Here is a 19083-nt window from a genome sequence, read left to right as displayed (position 1 = left end):
TCTGTATGTCCCATACTGTCTAAAAAAAGATTAATTTTTATTTTGTGTGTATGAATATTTTGCCTGTATGCATGTGCACTGTGTATGTGCTTGGTTGTAGAGAGAGACCGCCCTTTGGGGGCGGGATGGCCTTGGGCAAATGTCTATAAATTGGGGTGCACAGACGCTGGTAACCCCTTCTTCCTGTTTCCTGTTTCTGGGCATCGCGGGAACTTCGGTTGCGTAAGTGTGTTTTTTTATATTAAAGGGGCGTTATCTTATACCAATTGGCCTGTATTAATTCGATCCGCCTTCACTTGGTGCCCAAAGAGGATGTTGGATTCCCTGGAACTGGAGTTACAGACAGTTAGGAGCCACAGTGTGAGTGCTGGGAAACAAACCTTGGTGCTCTAGATGAACAGCAAGTGCTGTGCTCTTAAGTGCTGAGCCTTCTCTCCAGGCTCCTTTACTCAACCAACCTACGATCATTTGCCATCCAAGTATGCTTGGCACATAAGGGAAAAAGTTTTCTTCTCCCTTGCTTCCTTGCTTCCTCCTTCCTTCCTTGCTTCCTTCCTTCCTTCCTTCCTTCCTTCCTTCCTTCCTTCCTTCCTTCCTTTGTGGGTGGTAGAGGAATCTTAAAAATTAAGGTAACATCTAACGATGTAGCCTAGCCTGGTCTCAGTGGTCTCAGACTCAGTTTTCTAAGTGCTGGGTTTACAAACTCATGCCACGACTACTCCTGACTTCCTCCTCTTCCTCCTCCCCCTCCTCCTCCTTCTTCCCCCTCCTCCTCCTCTTCTTTTTCTTTCTCAATGGTTTGTTGTGTAGCTGGGTGGCTGACTTCTGGAGTCTTCCTTTCCTCCTCTTTCTCCTAGATCCTCTCTTGCTTTTCCTTCTATTTATCCTGTTTGCCTGGAATCCCTGCCTAACCCCCTCCTGCCTAACTATTGGTTATTCAGCTCTTTATTAGACCAATCAGTTGGCAGGTAAAGTAACACAGCTTCACAGAGTTAAACAAATGCGACATAAAAAAAATACAACGCATCTTTGAATCATTAAAAAAATTCCATGACATAAACAAATGTAACACATTTAAAAATAATATTCTACAACATCCATGTTTGTTTTCCTTGCTCCTTTAAATGACAGGGCCAGGTAATGATGGTCTCTACACTATTCTGTATATAAGATAGTGCCAGTACTACTGGGATGCTGACATTTGAAAATGTATACTTTAACTCTCATCCAGACCAAGGAGAAGAAGTAAAGATGTGGAGCTGAGTGGGCCTCATGCTACATGCCTGTCATCCCAACCACTTGGGAGGTACAGAAGGATTCCAATTTCAACGTCTGCCTAGACTACAGGGTGAGTTCAAGGTCAGACTGGAGAACACAATGAGACCCTCCTTTTTAAAAGTGAAACAGTTTAAAAAAAGGAAGGTGGCTGTGGATAAGGCTCGTGGAAGAGAGCTTGCTTAGTATGCATGGCATGATAGACTCAAACTCTAAAACTAGACAGAGAAAAGCAGATCTTGAAGAAATTGTAATGGGCCTTCAGCACTTGAAAGCAAGTGACTTGGTCATGGTCCCACAAATGCGAAAATGGGAACTTGCAGGCAGAAGTTTCTGCCCCACCAGCAGCTCCCAAATAAACACACAGAGGCTTATATTGATTATAAATGTTCAGCCAATAGTTCAGGGTTATTACTAACTATCTCTTACATTTTAAGTTAACCTATATTCCTTATTTACACTCTGCGACATGGCAGTACTTTTATTAGCATGGCATGGTCATCTCCTGCTCCCTCTGCATCTGCTGATGACTCCCGACTCCACCCTTCCACTTCCCATCATCCTTAGCTTGGTCACCCCACCTATACTTCCTTCCTGGCTACTGGATAGTCAGCATTTCATTAAACTAGTTCAAGTGGCAAATCTTTACAGTGTACAAGAGGATTATTCCAAAGCATTTTCCCTTTTGTCTAATTAAAAAGGAAGATTTAAACCTTAATATCAACTATATACAACAAAAACAGTTGTTAAATAAGAATTACAGTAACAATATCTAATCCATTTGCATTTGGCAAAATTAGAAAAAATACTTATCTATCTTATCTTGGCGAGTCTAGGTTTTGTTTCCAATTTCCCACTCCTTCCCTTCTCCTTTCTTCCACGCTCCCTCATCTGTTTTCTTACTTCTTTTTGTCTTCTGAGACAAGGTGGGCTTTATAGCTCAGGTGGGCCTGGAACCTAGAACCCTCCCATTTCAGCCTCACTGCTGGGTTTACAGACCTGCATCTCACTAGGTTTGCCTCAGAGCTCATTTGGGACACTTTTGTCTCCAGAGCTCGAGTCTTCTATAGATGGAACGGGTTTGGGTTATAGAGCACCGTGGTATCACAGGGTGGAGACATTTTTCTGTGATTTTTAAGGGTTTTTTTTTTTGTTTGTTTTTTGCTTTTGTTTAAAAGGCTCCCCTACACGCAGACGCTTCCCTCTGGGAAAGGAAGGCCCTACATAAGCTACCAGAATATTCAAGTTGGCTTGGCAGTACATGAAATTATACTCAAAGGCTGTAATGCAAGTTCTCAATTAGCTTCATGTGAATTTGCTTCGACTGAATTTACTCCCCTGAGGCCGAATGGCTCTGGTTCGGGGAAATCATTAGATTCTGGAACACAAAGAGCTGAAGACCAGACTCCTGGTCCGCATCATGCTCCCCAGAGTGGAGGTGGACAGAGTGCAGCCTGTGCAGTGTTCAGCCTGGGGCGGTCTTTGTCCTGTTTGCCACGGCACAGGGCTCTGGCAGCCTGGGGGAACAGTCAGTTGCAGAGGACCTCATTTACAGCATTTTGTTCTTACAGACATGCTAGATAAAAATCAAAGTGTTTACAGACATAAGTCATTGGCGGAAGTGCTGGATTAGAACAAAGGAAATGGTGTTATTTCAGCTAGAAATGGGGAGTTGGGCTGGGGGACGGATGCACCAGTGGATAAAGCACATGCGGGTATTGAAGTTTGGATCCCTAGAATGCAAATAAATGCAGGAGGCATGGCAGTCACATGGAACCTCAGGAAGAGACAGGGATCCCCAGGGCAAGCTAATTAGTGAGACCCACGGCAACTGATGATTTCTGGGTTTAGGCAGAGATCGTGACTCAGTAACTAAAGTGGAGAGCAACTAGAGAAGACATTTAACATTAACTTTAGGCCCCCACCCCACATGCACATACACACAGACACATACACATACAGACACACACACATGAACACACAAACACACACATGCACACACACATACACACACACACACACACACACACACACAAACACGATGCCATCCCCAATCAAACAAAAAAGAAATGTAAAATGGGTAAATGTGTGCTCACAGTTAAAAATTTATCTATTAAGTTATAGGATATTTTGGGTCTAATCTAAACGATAAAGTTGATTTCTAAAAAGGGCCTTTAAAGGCTTGTGTTAATTATCTTAATTTTGTAAAATAGACTTTACTGGCAATACCAGACTAGTTTTTAAAAATCAATTATAATCAGAGTTCTGTATTTTAATTTTTTCTGGTGTATCAAACACATAATATGCTATCATGATGGGACAACTGGAGAAGACCACATCATCATATAACCACATAAAACATTCTTGCTTGTTGCTTAGTAGCAATAACCAGGTAGAAGTTCCAGTAGGAAAAAAAAAATCTCATTTCTCAGAACAGACAACAGCACAGAGAACGAAAACGACATGAGACCAAAACCCCTGGCGATAACCCTAACAGGATAGGACGGGACCCGTGTAAACAGTAGCTCTAGATATCATTGAAAACCTGAACCTCTGCAGGAGTTTTGCTCTGATTTCTGGGTAGCATTTCAGCTTCTTCTCTGACATCAGCTACTCTTGTAGAATTCCAAGCCTGGACTGCAGAACTGAGGTAAAACCAAGCCCATCTCAGCAAGAAACTGTTGGTTGTTCAGTTGTGGTATAACTGCAAGCAGCCTCAGAGAGTAGCCAGTGAGCCTGCCAAACCCTCTGTAGGGGCATTTCTAAGTTCATTGTGATGGGGGTAGATGCTGGAGCTGTGGAGATCATGCCGCGCTTTCCACTGCTGTGTAAGGATCAGAAGGTCCCTTGTGTGTTTGTGTGAACCATGCAGGCCCTGGTGCAGGCTGCCGGGGTCTCCAGGACTATTCTGTCACTTTCAGAGAAGAGTGCCAGCTGAAGCATGAGGTCTGGTCCATTTAGCAGCCAATGAAAAGACTCCTGGGAGGGCAGTGTAGCTTGCTTGCTAGAGGGTATGCCTGGCGTGCACACAACTCCAGGTTTGGTTGGTCTCCAGCACCAAATAAACTGGGCGAGCTACTTCACACCTATAATGCTAGTAATCCAGAGGTGGAGACAGGAGGATCAGAGGTACAAGTTCATTTTTGGTGTTGTGTGGAGAGTTCAAGGTCAGCCTGGCTACTGAAAGCCTGTAATAAACAAGCAAGCAAGCAAACAAACAAGCAAGCACATCAATTTCTCAAGGCCAATTGGTTTGGCATGTGCCTGCAACCTTAGCATTTAGGAGAAGCAAGAAGATCCCACAGCCTGGAGAGCTTAGCAAGATGATGTATCAAAAAATCAAAAGACAATGATATTTTTTTTTATGGTGGAGAATGTAAAGAATGACCATCAATAAGATAATTTAGGGAGTGGGGTACTTTTACCACCTGAGCAATTCAGTGGGTAAAGGCACTTGCTGCCAAGCCTGATGACCTGAGTTTTGATCCCTGGAACCCACTCAAAAAGCCAGAGTTATTGCACAGGTCTATGATCCCAGCACTCAGGACTACCTGAAGGCTCACAGGCCTGCCTGCTTGGAACACATAGAAAGTGGCAGAAACAAGAGAGACGCTGCTTCAGAGTAAAATGGACAATGAGAAGTAACTCCAAAAAGTTTGCTCCGCACAGGTACCATGGCATGCAGACACCAGTGCTTACAGAAACATCAGCCTCCCCACTTTACGTGCTTGCAGAGACAGGTTTTTAAAATAGCTCATTTGTAGGCCTATGGTGTGACATTAGAGCATCATCACCACACTTGATCTTAGCCAAAAGGCCGAGAAGCAATTAGAGCATCATCACCTACAATATTCAAATGTGTGATGAAAAAGGACTCAAGCAAAGAAGTAAAAATTTGCACAAAATATTCATACATTTTTATTCATTAGCAGTTTTTTTTTTTTTTTTGGTTTTTCGAGACAGGGTTTCTCTGTGGCTTTGGAGCCTGTCCTGGAACTAGCTCTTGTAGACCAGGCTGGTCTCGAACTCACAGAGATCCGCCTGCCTCATTTGCAGTCTTACATCTGGAACATTTTCCTAAAAGATTATCAGGAATAAAAAAGATTTGGAAGGTTGTAATAGTATTCATAATAATGAAGATCCAGAGTATTTATGTCCCCCAAATAGGAACATGATTAAATTATAATCCATCTTTATCGCAGAATGCTTCTGAGTAAGACAGAAACAAATTTTTCATGTGCTGAGAATTAAATCCAGGGCCTTTGACATGCTAGGCAAGCTCTCTGACGCTGAAGTCATCCCAACCCTAACATGGTCTTCTTGAAGAATATTTAATAACAGAAGAAATTAGGAAACGAGTTAAGTGAATTAAGAATTACTGCTGTTAGTGAACATGCTACAATAGTTACTTTTTCTCTTCTGTTTTGTTTTTTGAAATAGAGTTTTCTTTGTAGCTCTGGCTGTCTTGGAACTCACTCTGTAGATCAGGCTCCCTCGGATTTTTCTTTTCTTATCTTTTCTTTTCTTTCCTCCCCACTGTGAAAGGCCCTATGGAGCCGCCTCTGTCCTTTCTGGCTTCTGAGTTGCTTTGACTGGAGTCGGTCAGGCTTTAGCACCCTGCCTGTAGGCAGAGGATGCTTTCCTACAAGCCCTGTGGCATTTGCCGCTGATTTACACCCTGCCTATAGAGGGGAGACGTCTCCCTGTAGGCCTTGTGGTGTTGCCGTTTTTTTTTTTTTTTTTTGCGGGTTTTCATGGTTTCAGCTATGGGTAGCAAACCATCCATGTCCATCAATCCAGTCTCCCCCTGGGAAGCCTTTTAGAGGCCCTAAAACCCCAGGCCTTAATGCCCTACTTCTTCAGCTCTTACCCTCATTCTGCTGGTGTCTTGCTGGCTCCACTTTTACAGGAGCTTTCTAACTACTGTCAGCACACAGGCAAATGGAAGGAGTTTCCTCAAACTGTCCCTGCCACTGCTACTGATGCTAAACAAGATAGGTCAGATCCATGAGGTGGCTGTTTTCAATTCCAGCTTTTGCTCCCTGCCATGACTTGTGGCATGGTGGCTCAGCAACAGGACGGATCACACCTCTAGGTCTCCCTTATTATTAAGCTTAAAATCCCCTCAGCTCAAAAATTGTGGCTGTTCCATATAACATGTGACTGCTGCCATTTTGACTGAGGTCAGGTGACCTTACCACCATCTTAACTGAGGTCAGGTGACCTCACCACCATCTTAACTGAGAGCCAGGCCAGGTGACCAAGTTCCGCCATCTTTACTGAGGTATTCCCTGTCTGGTCCCCCAGTGCTGACTTGGTTGCATGTGTGTTTTGTGCAGTGGCATGCTGTTGGTAGGACCCCCCAAGAGCATCCAGTTTGCCCAATTCCTGTTCACTCTGTGTGCGTGTGTGTTTATACATGCAACTTAAAGGCACCTATGTTTACTGTTAAATGTTCATCTCATTTCAGACTACAAAAGCAATAAGTTTCATGTTTTAAATTGGTATGTACTTTTAAGTCTCTTACAACAATACTTTATGTTTAATCCAACCCTGCTTTAAAATATATTAAGCTGTTCTCTACTATTGTCAGTTCTGCTGTTAACTTTCTTTGGAAGCAGTTTTTTCTTCTTTTTGTCTTTTTATGAGTGTAATTCTTGCCTGTTAAGAGCCAGTACAGTCAAGCTCAGACTCAGCTCTCAAGGCAGATTCTACACTGTAGTTATACCTGATAAATAGCCCTCAACTGCTCAGAGATCTGGGGAATATGGCATTTACATATTTAATTATTAAAAACTTTTCATAACAAAAAGAGACAGTTTGGCTCCTAGCAGTTACACTCTACTTTCTCCAAAGAAGACAGAAGACAAATGGGCACAGAACAACATCCATCTGCAATTTGCTTCAACTGCCAAGTGCTGACCAGTGGGCAAAACTGCCTTTTATCTAAACTGAAGATCACCAGACAGTGGAAGGAATCGTTGGAATCGACAGCCTAGTTGCTCAGGTCAAGGTAGGCTTGTCTTCCTACAGATTTCTTAGCCCACAGGCTCTTCTGAAGCTGGCAGGCCCTGTGCTAAGCAGCAAAAGACAAACACGACCTTCAGTGACCATGGATGACCCTGAGGAGTAGCTCTACCAAGTAAGTTCTCTGTGTTTTTTTAATCAATAACTCAAGTAAAAATTTTATCCTTCTCAAAGATCTCTGATGCAGTTTGACAGCTGAGAGGTTTTGTCAGTTTAAAAGGACAATCTCACAAACAAATTTCAACAAAATGCAAATACAAGACCTGCAAGTTATAAAGGTGTGAGGACAAATACAGGTTATCAAATTTCTCTCTCCTGCTGCCTTTCATAGCCTTAAAAATACTTTCCATTGTACAAAAATATCTGTTACAGTCATTCTGACATAAATGTGCTACTGTTTATACAATGTATATGTCTAAAACTTCTGTTTTCACAAACCCAAAGAATTCTTGTGAGTTCCAGAGAGCCAAAGGATCCACCTTAAACAGGTCAGATACACCCCCCCCCTCAATTCCCTGGTCTTAAATTTTTTTCCCTAAACTTAACTTTGTCCTCTGTTCAGCCAATACCTTAAACAGGTATAAGAGACACCAGACATTTCCATACCACAAACACTGGACAGGAACAAACAGACCAGCCTTGTCAGGATGTGACCAGCACCCATCTTTCTCAGGCTCTCCCCCAAGACAACGCCCACAAATGAGCAGGAAGCAGTCATGAGAATCCGCCACCCCAATTCCTTTCACCTGCTGTGCCTAAACTTACACCTTTTTATTATAAAAAGTTATAACTATTTCATTAAAAAGTTATAAATATATAAATAGTTTACTATAAAAAAAAGTTATTCAAGTCGTTCTTGAATTCCAGTCTATTTGATCAGGTAGTTGTTGGGGATTAACACTTTTAATGTTTTCGAGACGTGATCTGCCCTACCTGAAAGTTCCTGTTCTTGTTAAGAGGACTGAATAACACTCTACTAACAGAAGGTTTCTATAAACAAAGTATGGAAGCCTAGAGAAAGGGTCCGTGAAGTCTACAGAGTGATAAATTCCATTTTCAAGTTGAACTTCAGAGATGAGAATCTCATTATTTAAGTCAGGTTTGGTGGTGCAGGCCACCATCAAACTGCTCCACTACTTGGGAGTTCTAGTTAAAGAATTGAAAGTCCAAAGTCGGTTTGGGAAATTTACTGTAGTTTGAAACAAGAATGGCCTCCATTCGGCTCATAGATTCGAATACTTGGTCACCAGGGAGTGGCACCACTTGAGAGGAATTAGGAGGTGTGGCCTAGTTGGAGTAGGTGTGGCATTTTTGGAGGAAGTGTCTTATGAGAGGTGGAGGGGGTGTTGGGGTTTTCACAGCTCAAGCCAGGCCCAGTGTCTCTCTTTCTGTTCCCTGCAGATCCACATGTAGAATGCTCTCAACTGCTTCTCCCGCAATATGTCTATCTGCGTGCCTCTGTCTTCCCAGCCATGATGATAATGAACTGAGCCTCTGAAACTGTAAGCCAGCCCCAGTGAAATGCTTTCCTTTATAAGAGTTGTGGTGATCATGGTGTCTCTTCACAGCAATGGAGTGCTGACTAAGACGCTTATCAAGACCCTGCTTCAAAATAGAAAAGAGATCTTTAAAAAAAGCTGGAGATACAGCTTAGGACTTGGCCCTAGGTTCAACCCTCACATTGGAAAAAGTTTCATCGTTTAGAAAAAGAGGAAAGGAAGCAACTTCATTATTTTATACTGTTATAAAAGCACATGTAGCTGTAAAGAATAGAAGATTATCTAAAGAGCAGGAAGTCAGGAAGACCAAGACTGAGGAGCCAGCACCTAGTGTAAATCTTCTTGCTCGCCCTTTCATCCCGTGGCGGAGGACAGAAGGGCAAGATAGTGCCTGCTCATCCTTGCATCACCTGAGTATTGGGAAGGGGAGGGGCATGAGTCACCCTCTTATCAGGGATCCTCCCCCACAATAGGCAGGAACCCTCTGGTTAAGGCTGAGCCATCAGGATCTAATCACTTCCTGAAGGTCCCACCTCTCTGTACTCTTGAACTAGGGTCGATGTTTATAAGGGATAAACTTTGGGAGATACCTCTAAACCATAGCATGGGATCATTTTAGAAACAGGGTCTTCAGGAAGGCTTGGAGGTGTTTATACAGGGCCTGAAGTGAGGAGCAAGACTTCAGACTGGAGAACAGGGTTTGAGGAGCTGTAGTGTGGAGGATGGACTCGGGGAGCCACAGTTTGTCGGCAGCAGGGCTAGTTAGGAGAGTATGGTCCATGAGGAAAGGACTCAGCCGGAACCAGCTTCTAGAGTGGCTCTCAAGCCAGGATTGACAGCAGTGTATTTAGGGACGCTGTGAAGAGGCATATGAAGGAGGGGTCGTGGCAGATTAGTTTGGACTTTGGAAAACTGAGGTGGGGGTACTAGAAGATGGCAGGTTTAGGGGACTTTGGAAGAGAAACCAGAGCTAATTCAGTCTTGTTTCTGAAATAAGGAGTTTTTGTACAAAATATCACATTTATCCTTTGTGAAAAGAAATATTCAAGAACTCCATGCATTTTTTTAAAATTTTGTTTTGCTTGAACCCAGCACTTTGCACAAGCAATGCAAATACTCCGCATACCCAGCCCCTCTGGGCATTTGTTTTGTTTTGTACTTGCTTTTTTTTTTTTTCAAGATTTTTTTTTTTGTCTTTGTGGTTTAGAGGCTGAACACAGGGCCTTACATATACTGGGTGCTTTCCAACTCAGCTGTCACCCCAGCTCCAGCCTTGTCCCCAGGCATGTATTAATTCATTAATTAATCAACCAATTTATTTTAAGACAGGGTTTCTCTACCTATCTCTGGCTGGCTGTCCTGGAACTCACTATGTAGACCAGACTGGCTTTTGAACTTACAGAGATCTGTCTGTCTCTGTTTCTGAAGTCCTGGGATCAAAGGTGTGAGTCGCCATGCACGGCCTTCACGCATGTGCTTTTAATCAAGTTGTGCACTACAAGGCTTCCAGGTAGTGTGTTTGTGCATGTCTGATTATATGACTTCCCAGACGTTCAGGAGCACGCCTACCAAATAATCACCGTTATAGTGTTATTTTGATTTGATGACTTATAAAGTACATCACGGAAAGAGGATGCTTTAGAAATTTCTCCATAGCCATTGAAGTATCTCAAAGTTACCTTTGACTGTTTGATCTAAAATGGTCATTAAAATGGCATCAAAGCAGCCTATATTGTGTAACATAGCTGGAAACTGCACCTACATGTAGCTCATTTGGAATCTCGTGACCACATGGTCAGCACTTCAGTGCTTTTATATTCTATTTATTGATTTAATTATTTTTAAGTCTGTGTTTTAGGCATTATTATCTGTATATGAGTGTTTCACCTATCTATTTGTACTGAAAAGTCTCTGTACCCCATCAGCCTCGCCGCCAACGCAGCAATCCAAATCAGACCAAATCAAACCGAATTAGAAAAAGACCAGATTTAATGGGCAAAACGTTTCTGGGTGATTTTCTACCCCCGCCCCCACAGAGGAGACAGGGAAGAGAGACCCCAAAACCACATGTCTGTTTTCTAGGGGGCAGTTTAAATACCCTGTGAACAGAGTGGTCTTGAGCATTTCTGGGAAAGGAATCATCGTTTGATAGGCTTTCTGAGAGAGATGGGACATGGGGGTTGAGGTGGAGTGTCCACCAGAACATTCCAGACTCTTTGTGTATGTGTATGTCAGGGACTGAGGTGGACCATCTACCTGAACATTCCAGACTCTTGGTGTATACGGATGTCAGGGACTGAGGTAGAGTGTCCACCAGAACATTCCAGACTCTTTGTGTATGTGTATGTCAGGGACTGAGGTGGACCGTCTACCTGAACATTCCAGACTCTTTGTGTATACGGATGTGAGGGACTGAGGTGGAGTGTCCACCAGAGCATTCCAGACTCTTTGTGTATGTGGATGTCAGGGACTGAGGTGGAGTGTCCACCAGAACATGTACACACATCAGAAGGTGTTGATCCCCTGGAATGGATGGTTGGGAGTTGGGAACTAAACTCAGGTCCTCTGGAAGAGCAACAAGTGCTTTTAACCACTGAACTATCTCTCCAGTCCTCTGTATATTCAATTTAATTCACATATTTAATGAGCATCTTTGATGGATTAGGCTAACTGGAGAAAAATTAGGAGAGTGAAAATGAATTAATATGTAGCTAAAAGTGAGACTTTTAAAGAGGAAATGCTTGAATTTATGAATGGTCACTTAAGGACATTTTTGTCAGCAAATAATAAATTTAATATTGCAGATGAAAAATCCCACTATAAACCAGGTCTTGTGGCTCATGCCTCTAATCCCAGCACTTGGGAGGACAAGGCAAAGGCCTTTCACAAGTTTGAGGTTACAGAGTTAGTTCTAGGACAGCCTGGGTTATAATGTGAGACTTTGTCTCCCAAAAACAAATAAAACAACAATAACAGCAAAACAAAGCCAGATGTGGTGGCACATAGCTGTACCAGAAATCATGGATATTTATTTGCCTTTAGGTTATAATCCACATATATGTCTTGATTTGGTTAGCTTCTGAGCATGCCCGTGAGGGATCATCTTAATTAGATTAACTGGGGTGGGAAGATCCCCTCCTCACCAAAACAGTGGGGCAGTACCATTCCCTGGATCTGGGTCCCACATTGCATTAAAAGGACAGAGTTATCTGAGAATAAGCTTGATGGAGTAGTCTTTGCTTCCTAACTGTGGCTGCAGCTTGACCAGTCTCAAAGTCCTACCTCTAGGACTTCATTGTTATAATCAACTGTCTACCTGTATAAACATAACTTTTAGTCTGTTTAATCAATCTTCCATCTATCTATCATCTATCTATCTATCTATCTATCTATCTATCTATCTATCTATCTATCTATCTATCTATCTATCTATCATCTATCTAATTTACTTATTTTGAGATAAGGTCTGGCTATTAATCCAGGTTGGTCTTGAATCTGTGATCTTCCTGCCCGAGTTCCTCAAGTGCTGGAATTATAGGTGTGTGCCACTACACCTACCAGAAGTACATTTTGCTCTCAATTTCCTTATTTTCAAGAATTCTGCTGTGACCTCCTGCACATTCTCGGTGTGAACTGGTGTGCCTATTCCTCAGTTTACCTTTTCTTTGATATGGGGTCTTACATAGCCCAGGGTAGTCTCAAACTTGCAAAGCAGTTTTAGATGACCTTTAAGTACTGATCTTCCTGCTTCCACCCCCAAGTGCTGGGGTTCAGAGTGTGCAATACCATACCTGGCTCTTACTTTACTATGTATGCTAGTCAGCTTTCTATTATAATAGTAAATACCTAAGAAAATCAAGTTTAAAAGGAGAAGGGTTTACTTGGCTCACAGTTTAATAAACGTCTATCCATGGCTGGATGGTGGCAGGGCTTTTACGTCTGTGACAAGGCAGTGCATTATGGTGAGTGCGTGTGGCAGAGGAACTCCACTCTCCTTAGGGCCCTGAATGAACTAGAGGAGGGAAGAGACCAGACCCTCACAGCATCTCAGAGGGCAAGTCTCCAATTACCTAAGATCTCCCACTAATCCTGTTCTAGCTTGCTTTCTCTTAGATGATAGACACTGTGACCAAAAGCAACTGGGGGAGGAAAGGGTTAATTTCATTTTCCAGCTTCCCTTCCTCAGGACAGAAACTTGGAGGCAGCAACTGAAGCAGAGGCCTTAGAGGGGCGCTGCTCCCTGGCTTGCTTTTGAGGGCTGGCTCAGCCTGCTTTCTTACATCATTCTGGATCCCCTGTTCAGGGGTGCCCCTATCCACAGAGGCCAGGGTCCTCCTACATCAATTGAAAAGAAAATGCTCCACAGATCTGTCCACAGGCTAATAGGATAGAAGCATTTTCTCTATTGAAATTCCCTTTCCCAGATGACCCTGGTTTGTGACAAGCTGAGGGAGGCACAAGGCTCCTCCTTTTAACAGTCTCACCACTTCCCAACAGCATCACTAATTCTTACCTGAGGCTCACATGCGGTGATTTGAATAAGAAAGGCACTTGCAGGCTCATTGAATCCTTGGTCTAGGGAGGATGCTGTTTGAGCAGATTAGAAGGATTAGGAGGTGTGGCCTTGTTGGAGGAAGTGTGCCACTGGGTGAGCTTTGAGGTGTCAAAAACTCAGGCCTCGCCCTGTCTCTCTTTCTGGACCTGCTGATCAGGCTACAGCTCTCAGCTACTGTTCCAGAGCCACATCCTATGCTCCCTGTCAGGATGATAGTGGACTAAGCCTCTGAAATTGTATACAGCTTTTGTAAGAGTTGCCTTGGTCATGGTGTCTCCTTAGAGCAACAGAACAGTGACTGAGACATGGAAGATGGGTTTTAAAGAGATATTCCAGATGAGAGCCAGTGCACCTTTTGACTTGGTTTCTAAAGCACTCCACATGTGGACTATAGTCCCAGATTCCTGACCAACGCCTTGTCCACTAGAATCACATGGCTAATGCAGAACTCAGCTCAAACTCATTTTCCGCAGACATTCTTTGGTGTTTTGGACCTTATTGCATGTGTGATGCCCTGTATTTTTTATATCTGTCTATATTTTTATTTTTAAAACAATCTTATTTTACATACCAATCCCAGTTCCCCCTGTCTTCTGTCCTCCTGTCCCCCTCCCTCCACCTGCCTTCTCCTCACCCCACCCCCTGCACCCCACTTTGTATTTCCAGCCTGTGCTTACTTACTGGTTTAGGACAGAGAGAAGCACACACGTGATTGTCACAGTATACTCACTGCACAGATAGGTACCTAAGTAACTAGCATATTTTGATTTTGTTTGGAGTGAGGAATATAAATATCAGGGCAATTAAGAAGCTATATTGGCATGCCGTGTTTCAGGGGGTCAGAGGAGTTAAGTGCCGGTTCTACTTCTTTGTGTGTGTGTGACAGCTTGTGTAGTTGAAAAGTATTGCTTTCTAGCTGCCTGTCAAAAATGTTTGTTAGCTGAGAAATTTGGACTCACAGTCTGTCTTCCAAAGTGAGCATCTTCAGTGTGCCAAGTATTCAAACAAACTCGTTTGCAGGGAAGAGAGCAGGACTTAAGTAATTAAACAAGGCCTCTGATTCTCAGATTGCCTTTTAAGTAGGTGTGCAGTATAAGGAATCTTCTGTATTATAATTAGCACAGAAAGGACAACAGTCGAATGAGTGTCAATTATGACTCTGTTCTAGAGACTCTAAAGGCCCAGGGCGGCTGATCGATGACCCTCGGAGAGGCTGCCCAGAACTTGTAAGGTTAATAATACCCAGAGGAGGTGACAGACACAGGATAGCTAATCTGGCCTCCACAAGCGCGCTCAGAGCGCGCGCCTGCGCGCAGTCACCGAACTTGGCGGGGCCACGGGGCGGAGCCCCTGCTCTCCGAGGTCCAATCATCTGTGGGCTCAGGGGGTATGGCCCTCCACTGGCCACGCCCCTAGTCGGCGCGGGAGGGGTGCTTTTAAGAAGTGGCCGCGCCACTGTCAGGTGTGTAGGGCCGCGGTGTGTCAAGTCCTCCGGCCGCCTTGTATCCGCTCTCTCCCGCTCGCCCGCCTGAGGCTCCAGCGCCCTCACCTCGGCCTCCCTCGTCCGCCCGCCAGGCTCTCGCAGCCTCCGCGAGCCACCCCGGACCTTGTGCCCTAGAGCTCTCCCGGCGCCCGCCCGACGGGGCTGCCTCCGGCCATGGTACCGTCCCAGGAGGAGCCCGTGGCCGCCGCCACACAGGGGACAAGCGAGGCACAGCCACCGGGGCCCGCGCCCTCGGAGGACGCTCCGCTGCCCGACCAGGGACCCTCGGACGGCCCCGACGTGTCTTCAGAGAAGGTGGAGGTGGAGCTGACGAGGTCAACGGGCGACGAGCCTCCCGTTCCCCCCGAGGGAGGCTGGGGCTGGCTGGTGATGCTGGCGGCCATGTGGTGCAACGGGTCGGTGTTCGGAATCCAGAACGCCTATGGGGTGCTCTTCGTGTCCATGCAGGACACCTTCGGGGGCAAGGACAGTGACAACATGGCCTTCAAGACAGGTGGGGCGTTGCGACGGGCGGAGGGGGGCACGGCGGGGGTGGCAACTCATTCCGCGGGAGCTTGGTGCGTCCTCTGGTGCTGGGAGGGAGAGAGCCGTGAGTCTGACCCGTCGCACTTGCAGCCTGCAGCCTGCAGCCTGCAGCCTGCAGCCTGCAACTTGGGGCTTCCGTGTGCCTGTCTTTGTATGGAATCAGCAAAGACTGTGCGTTTGGAAGCAAGTTGCAGAGTTGTACCAGCCCTAGGCTTCTTTCAGCAGACTGGGCGCCAAGAATCCACAGTACTTTCCTCTAAGTGTTGGAAAGCAAACGAACGTCCCAGCACCAACAACATTGGTTTTTCACAGTCGTTTTTTGTGACCGCCACGCTGGAGAGATTGTTCGCTTGTTGTGCTGCAGAAGGATGTGTGTGTATGTGTGTGTGTGTGTTCGGGTGGGTGCGGCGCGGCCAGGAGCGGGAGATTGGCAAGATGGAAAAGTGGATCCCAAGGTCACAGGGAGCCCCAAAAGGCAGCTCATCAAAAGTCTCAGTCTGAGTTCTAAATATAGAAAGCATAGGAGAGAGCCACGTGAGAGGAGAAGGGGTTGCGTCTCCTGATTTTTTTTTTTTTTTTTTTTTACCTTGTGGAAATAAAATGCAAAAGGTGCAGACTCGGCATTCTTGTCAAGTGCTTTTGCCCGACTTCTTGACTGATTATGCAATACCCAAGTCTAGTATCTGATGCATAAGATTTTTTCACTATTTTATCTCATGCTGGACAGCAGGTGCTGTCAGCTCGGTGAAATGAAGTAAGTGTCTTGGTGTGGAGCAGAATAAAGATAGACCCCATCACCCGACTTCAAAACTGAGCGATTCTCATTGCTAAATCAGGCTACCACTGTCTTTTGGGACACTTCATAAGATCAATAATTTCTGTTTCTCTCTGCCCAGCCTGGCCTTGAACTCGAGATCCTCTTGCCTCTGGTGGGATTATAAGAACATTCTGAAACACACTGGGCAATAACAACAGTATCTCACTGTGTAGTCCTGGCTGGCCTAGCACTTAATACATAGACTGTTCTCAAACTCACAGATATCCACTTGCCTCTGCTTCCCAAGAGATGGGATTACAGAGATGTACTACCACAGCCTCACGCAATAGTTTTTTCTAAATTAACCTTTAGTTTCTGCTTTCAGAGTGCATATTGCTTAGATTTTTGGTGTGCACATACAGAAAATAAATAGGATGGTAATTACAAGTTGTAAGGAAAGATGGTGTGGAAGATTTTAAAATTACTTTTTCTTTCTTCAGTGCTAGGTGGGACACAGGGCTCTGGGCACGCTACTCAAGGGCTGTCCACTTCTTTAAATTTAACATGATTTTCATTCCTTGAATATATTGTACTTGATGCACTCTCCCCTTAATAGACATTTATATTGCTTTCCAAGCTTACAAAAATACTTTTAAGAGCTGATACACTGAGTATTATTGTACACTCTTTCCATGTGAATAATGATGTATCATATTTAATGGGGAATTTCTCTTCCTTAAGGGGCTGTGGAAGTTGCTGTGTTTGGCAGGTCAAAGAGTTAGTTACAGTATGTTAAAATGTTCTTAGTTTAACTGAATGGAGGTAGGCAACCCTTGTACATACAACAGGATAGATATGAAGATGCAATAGCAAACAAAAACTATTTTTCATAGTTTTGATACATCTGTGTCTAAGGACTTCATGTATCCTATTTCTTTTATCTTTTGACAACTCCATGAGTTGGGCTTCCTTTTCAGACATGGAAATTTGGGCTTACAAGGATTTCACCTGGGAGCAAGATTTCAGTCTCAGATTTGTCTGACTCCAGGACCCAGGTTTTAACTGCTGATCATACTGCACTGGCTAGATAACATTCTGAAAATTTAATATTTCCATGTTCACACAGTGCTTCTGGGTTAAACATCTGAAAGACTAGGCATTTATCTCAGCTGGTGGAGTAGTACCTGCATAGCATATTTGCATAAAGTCAGGCCTGGTGGCTTATGCCTGCCTGCAGTCCCAGAACTCTGAAGGACAGGCAGGAGGAGCAGGAGTTCCAGACCATATGACCTTCAGCTTCGAAGCAAGTTTGAGGCTTCCATGGTCTACAAGAGACCCTTCTTTAAAAAAAAAAAAAAAGGTTCTTGGTTTTTTTTTTTTTCAACTAGTAAGCAATGGCCATTGTTTATGTCTTGCCAAATAATTTTTGAATTGTAGAGAGTTCCATAGTAAAACCTACTTTTAAAATGGCATTCATGCAAAATCCTGGTTAGACTGAACCGTACATAGCAGGGAAACTATTCCTGGCAGAACCAAGAGGAGATTGCCTTGGGGCCTTCTCCTTAAGAGTATCTTGTTTTGTTTTTGTCTTTTGAGAAAGGATCTCACTGTGTAACTCTGGGTGGCCTCTACCTCTGCCTTCAGAATGCCTCTCCTCTTTGAATTCTTTTTTTTTTCAGGGGGTATATGTGTTGTTTTTTGTTTATGTTTTTTTGAGACGGTTTGTGTGTGTGTGTGTGTGTGTAGCCCTGGCTGTCCTGGAGTTTGCTATGTAGACTAGGCTGGCCGCAAACTCAATTCAGCCCTTGCCTCTGCCAGCTGAGTACTGGGATTAAAGGTGTGTGTCCCCATGCCTGGCTCTTAATCTTAAATAATGTATGATCTAGCCAAACTTCACACGAAAGGGCCTGTCCTCCACTCTCTCTCTTTTGAGACTATATCTCATTATATAGTCTTGGCTGGCCTAAAATCACTGTGTAGACCAGACTGACCTTGAACTCTCAGAGGTACACCTGTGTCCCCCTTCTGTTGCTGGGATTAAAGGTGTGTACCAGCATGCTCCCCTTCACACCCCCCCCCCTTTATTTTGTACTGTTGTAAAACTTGCTGTTTTGAGCCAGTGACACAAGAAGAAGCAATGGCCGTTATTCTCAGAGCTTAGGCTCTGTTGAGATACAAATGAGCACACCAGGGAAAGCGTTAGAATTCTCACTTGAGGCATATGCACTGTAAAGATCCTCCATCCTGTTCTGGAAGTCTGAAACTCCATACCTATGAAAGGACACAGTAGGAACTGGGAAGGACAACTGATAGCCTTTCTCTCTGGTGATTAGAGTCTCTGAAAGTGAGGCACTGGTTGGGGATGCTAGCTGAACTCCAAGTTGGGCAGTAAAATCAATACAGCATACAGCAGGCCAGCCCCTGCAGTGGTGCCCAGGTACTGATGACAAGACAACGTGGCACACATCCTGACGTGTCGGAAGTGATGCTGATGGGACTGACAGAGCCCAAGTTGTCTTTTCCATGACGGTTTTACCCGTTAGTGTCTCATGGGTGGGATCAGACACTCTGGAAAAGAAAGTGGGTACCACAATTAACTGGAGCATTGTTTTCCATTAGAATCTGCGCCATTGTTTTAGCTGCTGGACCCTGGAAAACCATGGAACTGATAAGTCTAGCACTCTGTCTTCTCATGAGTGTCATGGACACTCTTTGGGATCAAGCAGGGTATTAATCTTATCTGCTGCTTTCTTCCTGGGGGAAGAAAATTTTTTAATGGAGTGTCTGGTTGCTTTTTAAAACTATCTATTAAAAACAAGTATGTTAGAATTTGTTTTTAGGTTAGGATTAATGTTAACCTTTTGAAGAAATTGCTGTTTTTGAACCAAAGGCTTGGCTTTTAATAATTCTCCCAATAAATTATTTTTTTAAATATTTATTT

At 44.2% G+C, this 19083-nt stretch overlaps 1 protein-coding gene across 1 annotated transcript in view; it reads left to right on the top strand.

Moving 5' to 3' along the window:
• The first annotated feature begins 14815 nt into the window (after nt 1–14815).
• Slc16a10 (solute carrier family 16 member 10) overlaps nt 14816–19083 on the top strand; it is a 90627-nt gene continuing 86359 nt past the window's right edge. The window contains exon 1 of the mRNA XM_005363547.2: nt 14816–15353. Coding sequence (XP_005363604.1) covers nt 15014–15353 — 340 coding nt within the window. The 5' untranslated portion in view covers nt 14816–15013. The remainder of the gene's footprint in view (nt 15354–19083) is intronic.

This window comes from Microtus ochrogaster, linkage group LG9, assembly GCF_000317375.1.
Source record: "Microtus ochrogaster isolate Prairie Vole_2 linkage group LG9, MicOch1.0, whole genome shotgun sequence".
Lineage (NCBI taxonomy): Eukaryota > Metazoa > Chordata > Mammalia > Rodentia > Cricetidae > Microtus > Microtus ochrogaster.
Note: the sequence above shows the minus strand (reverse complement) of the source record. Positions and strands in the feature narration are given on the sequence as shown.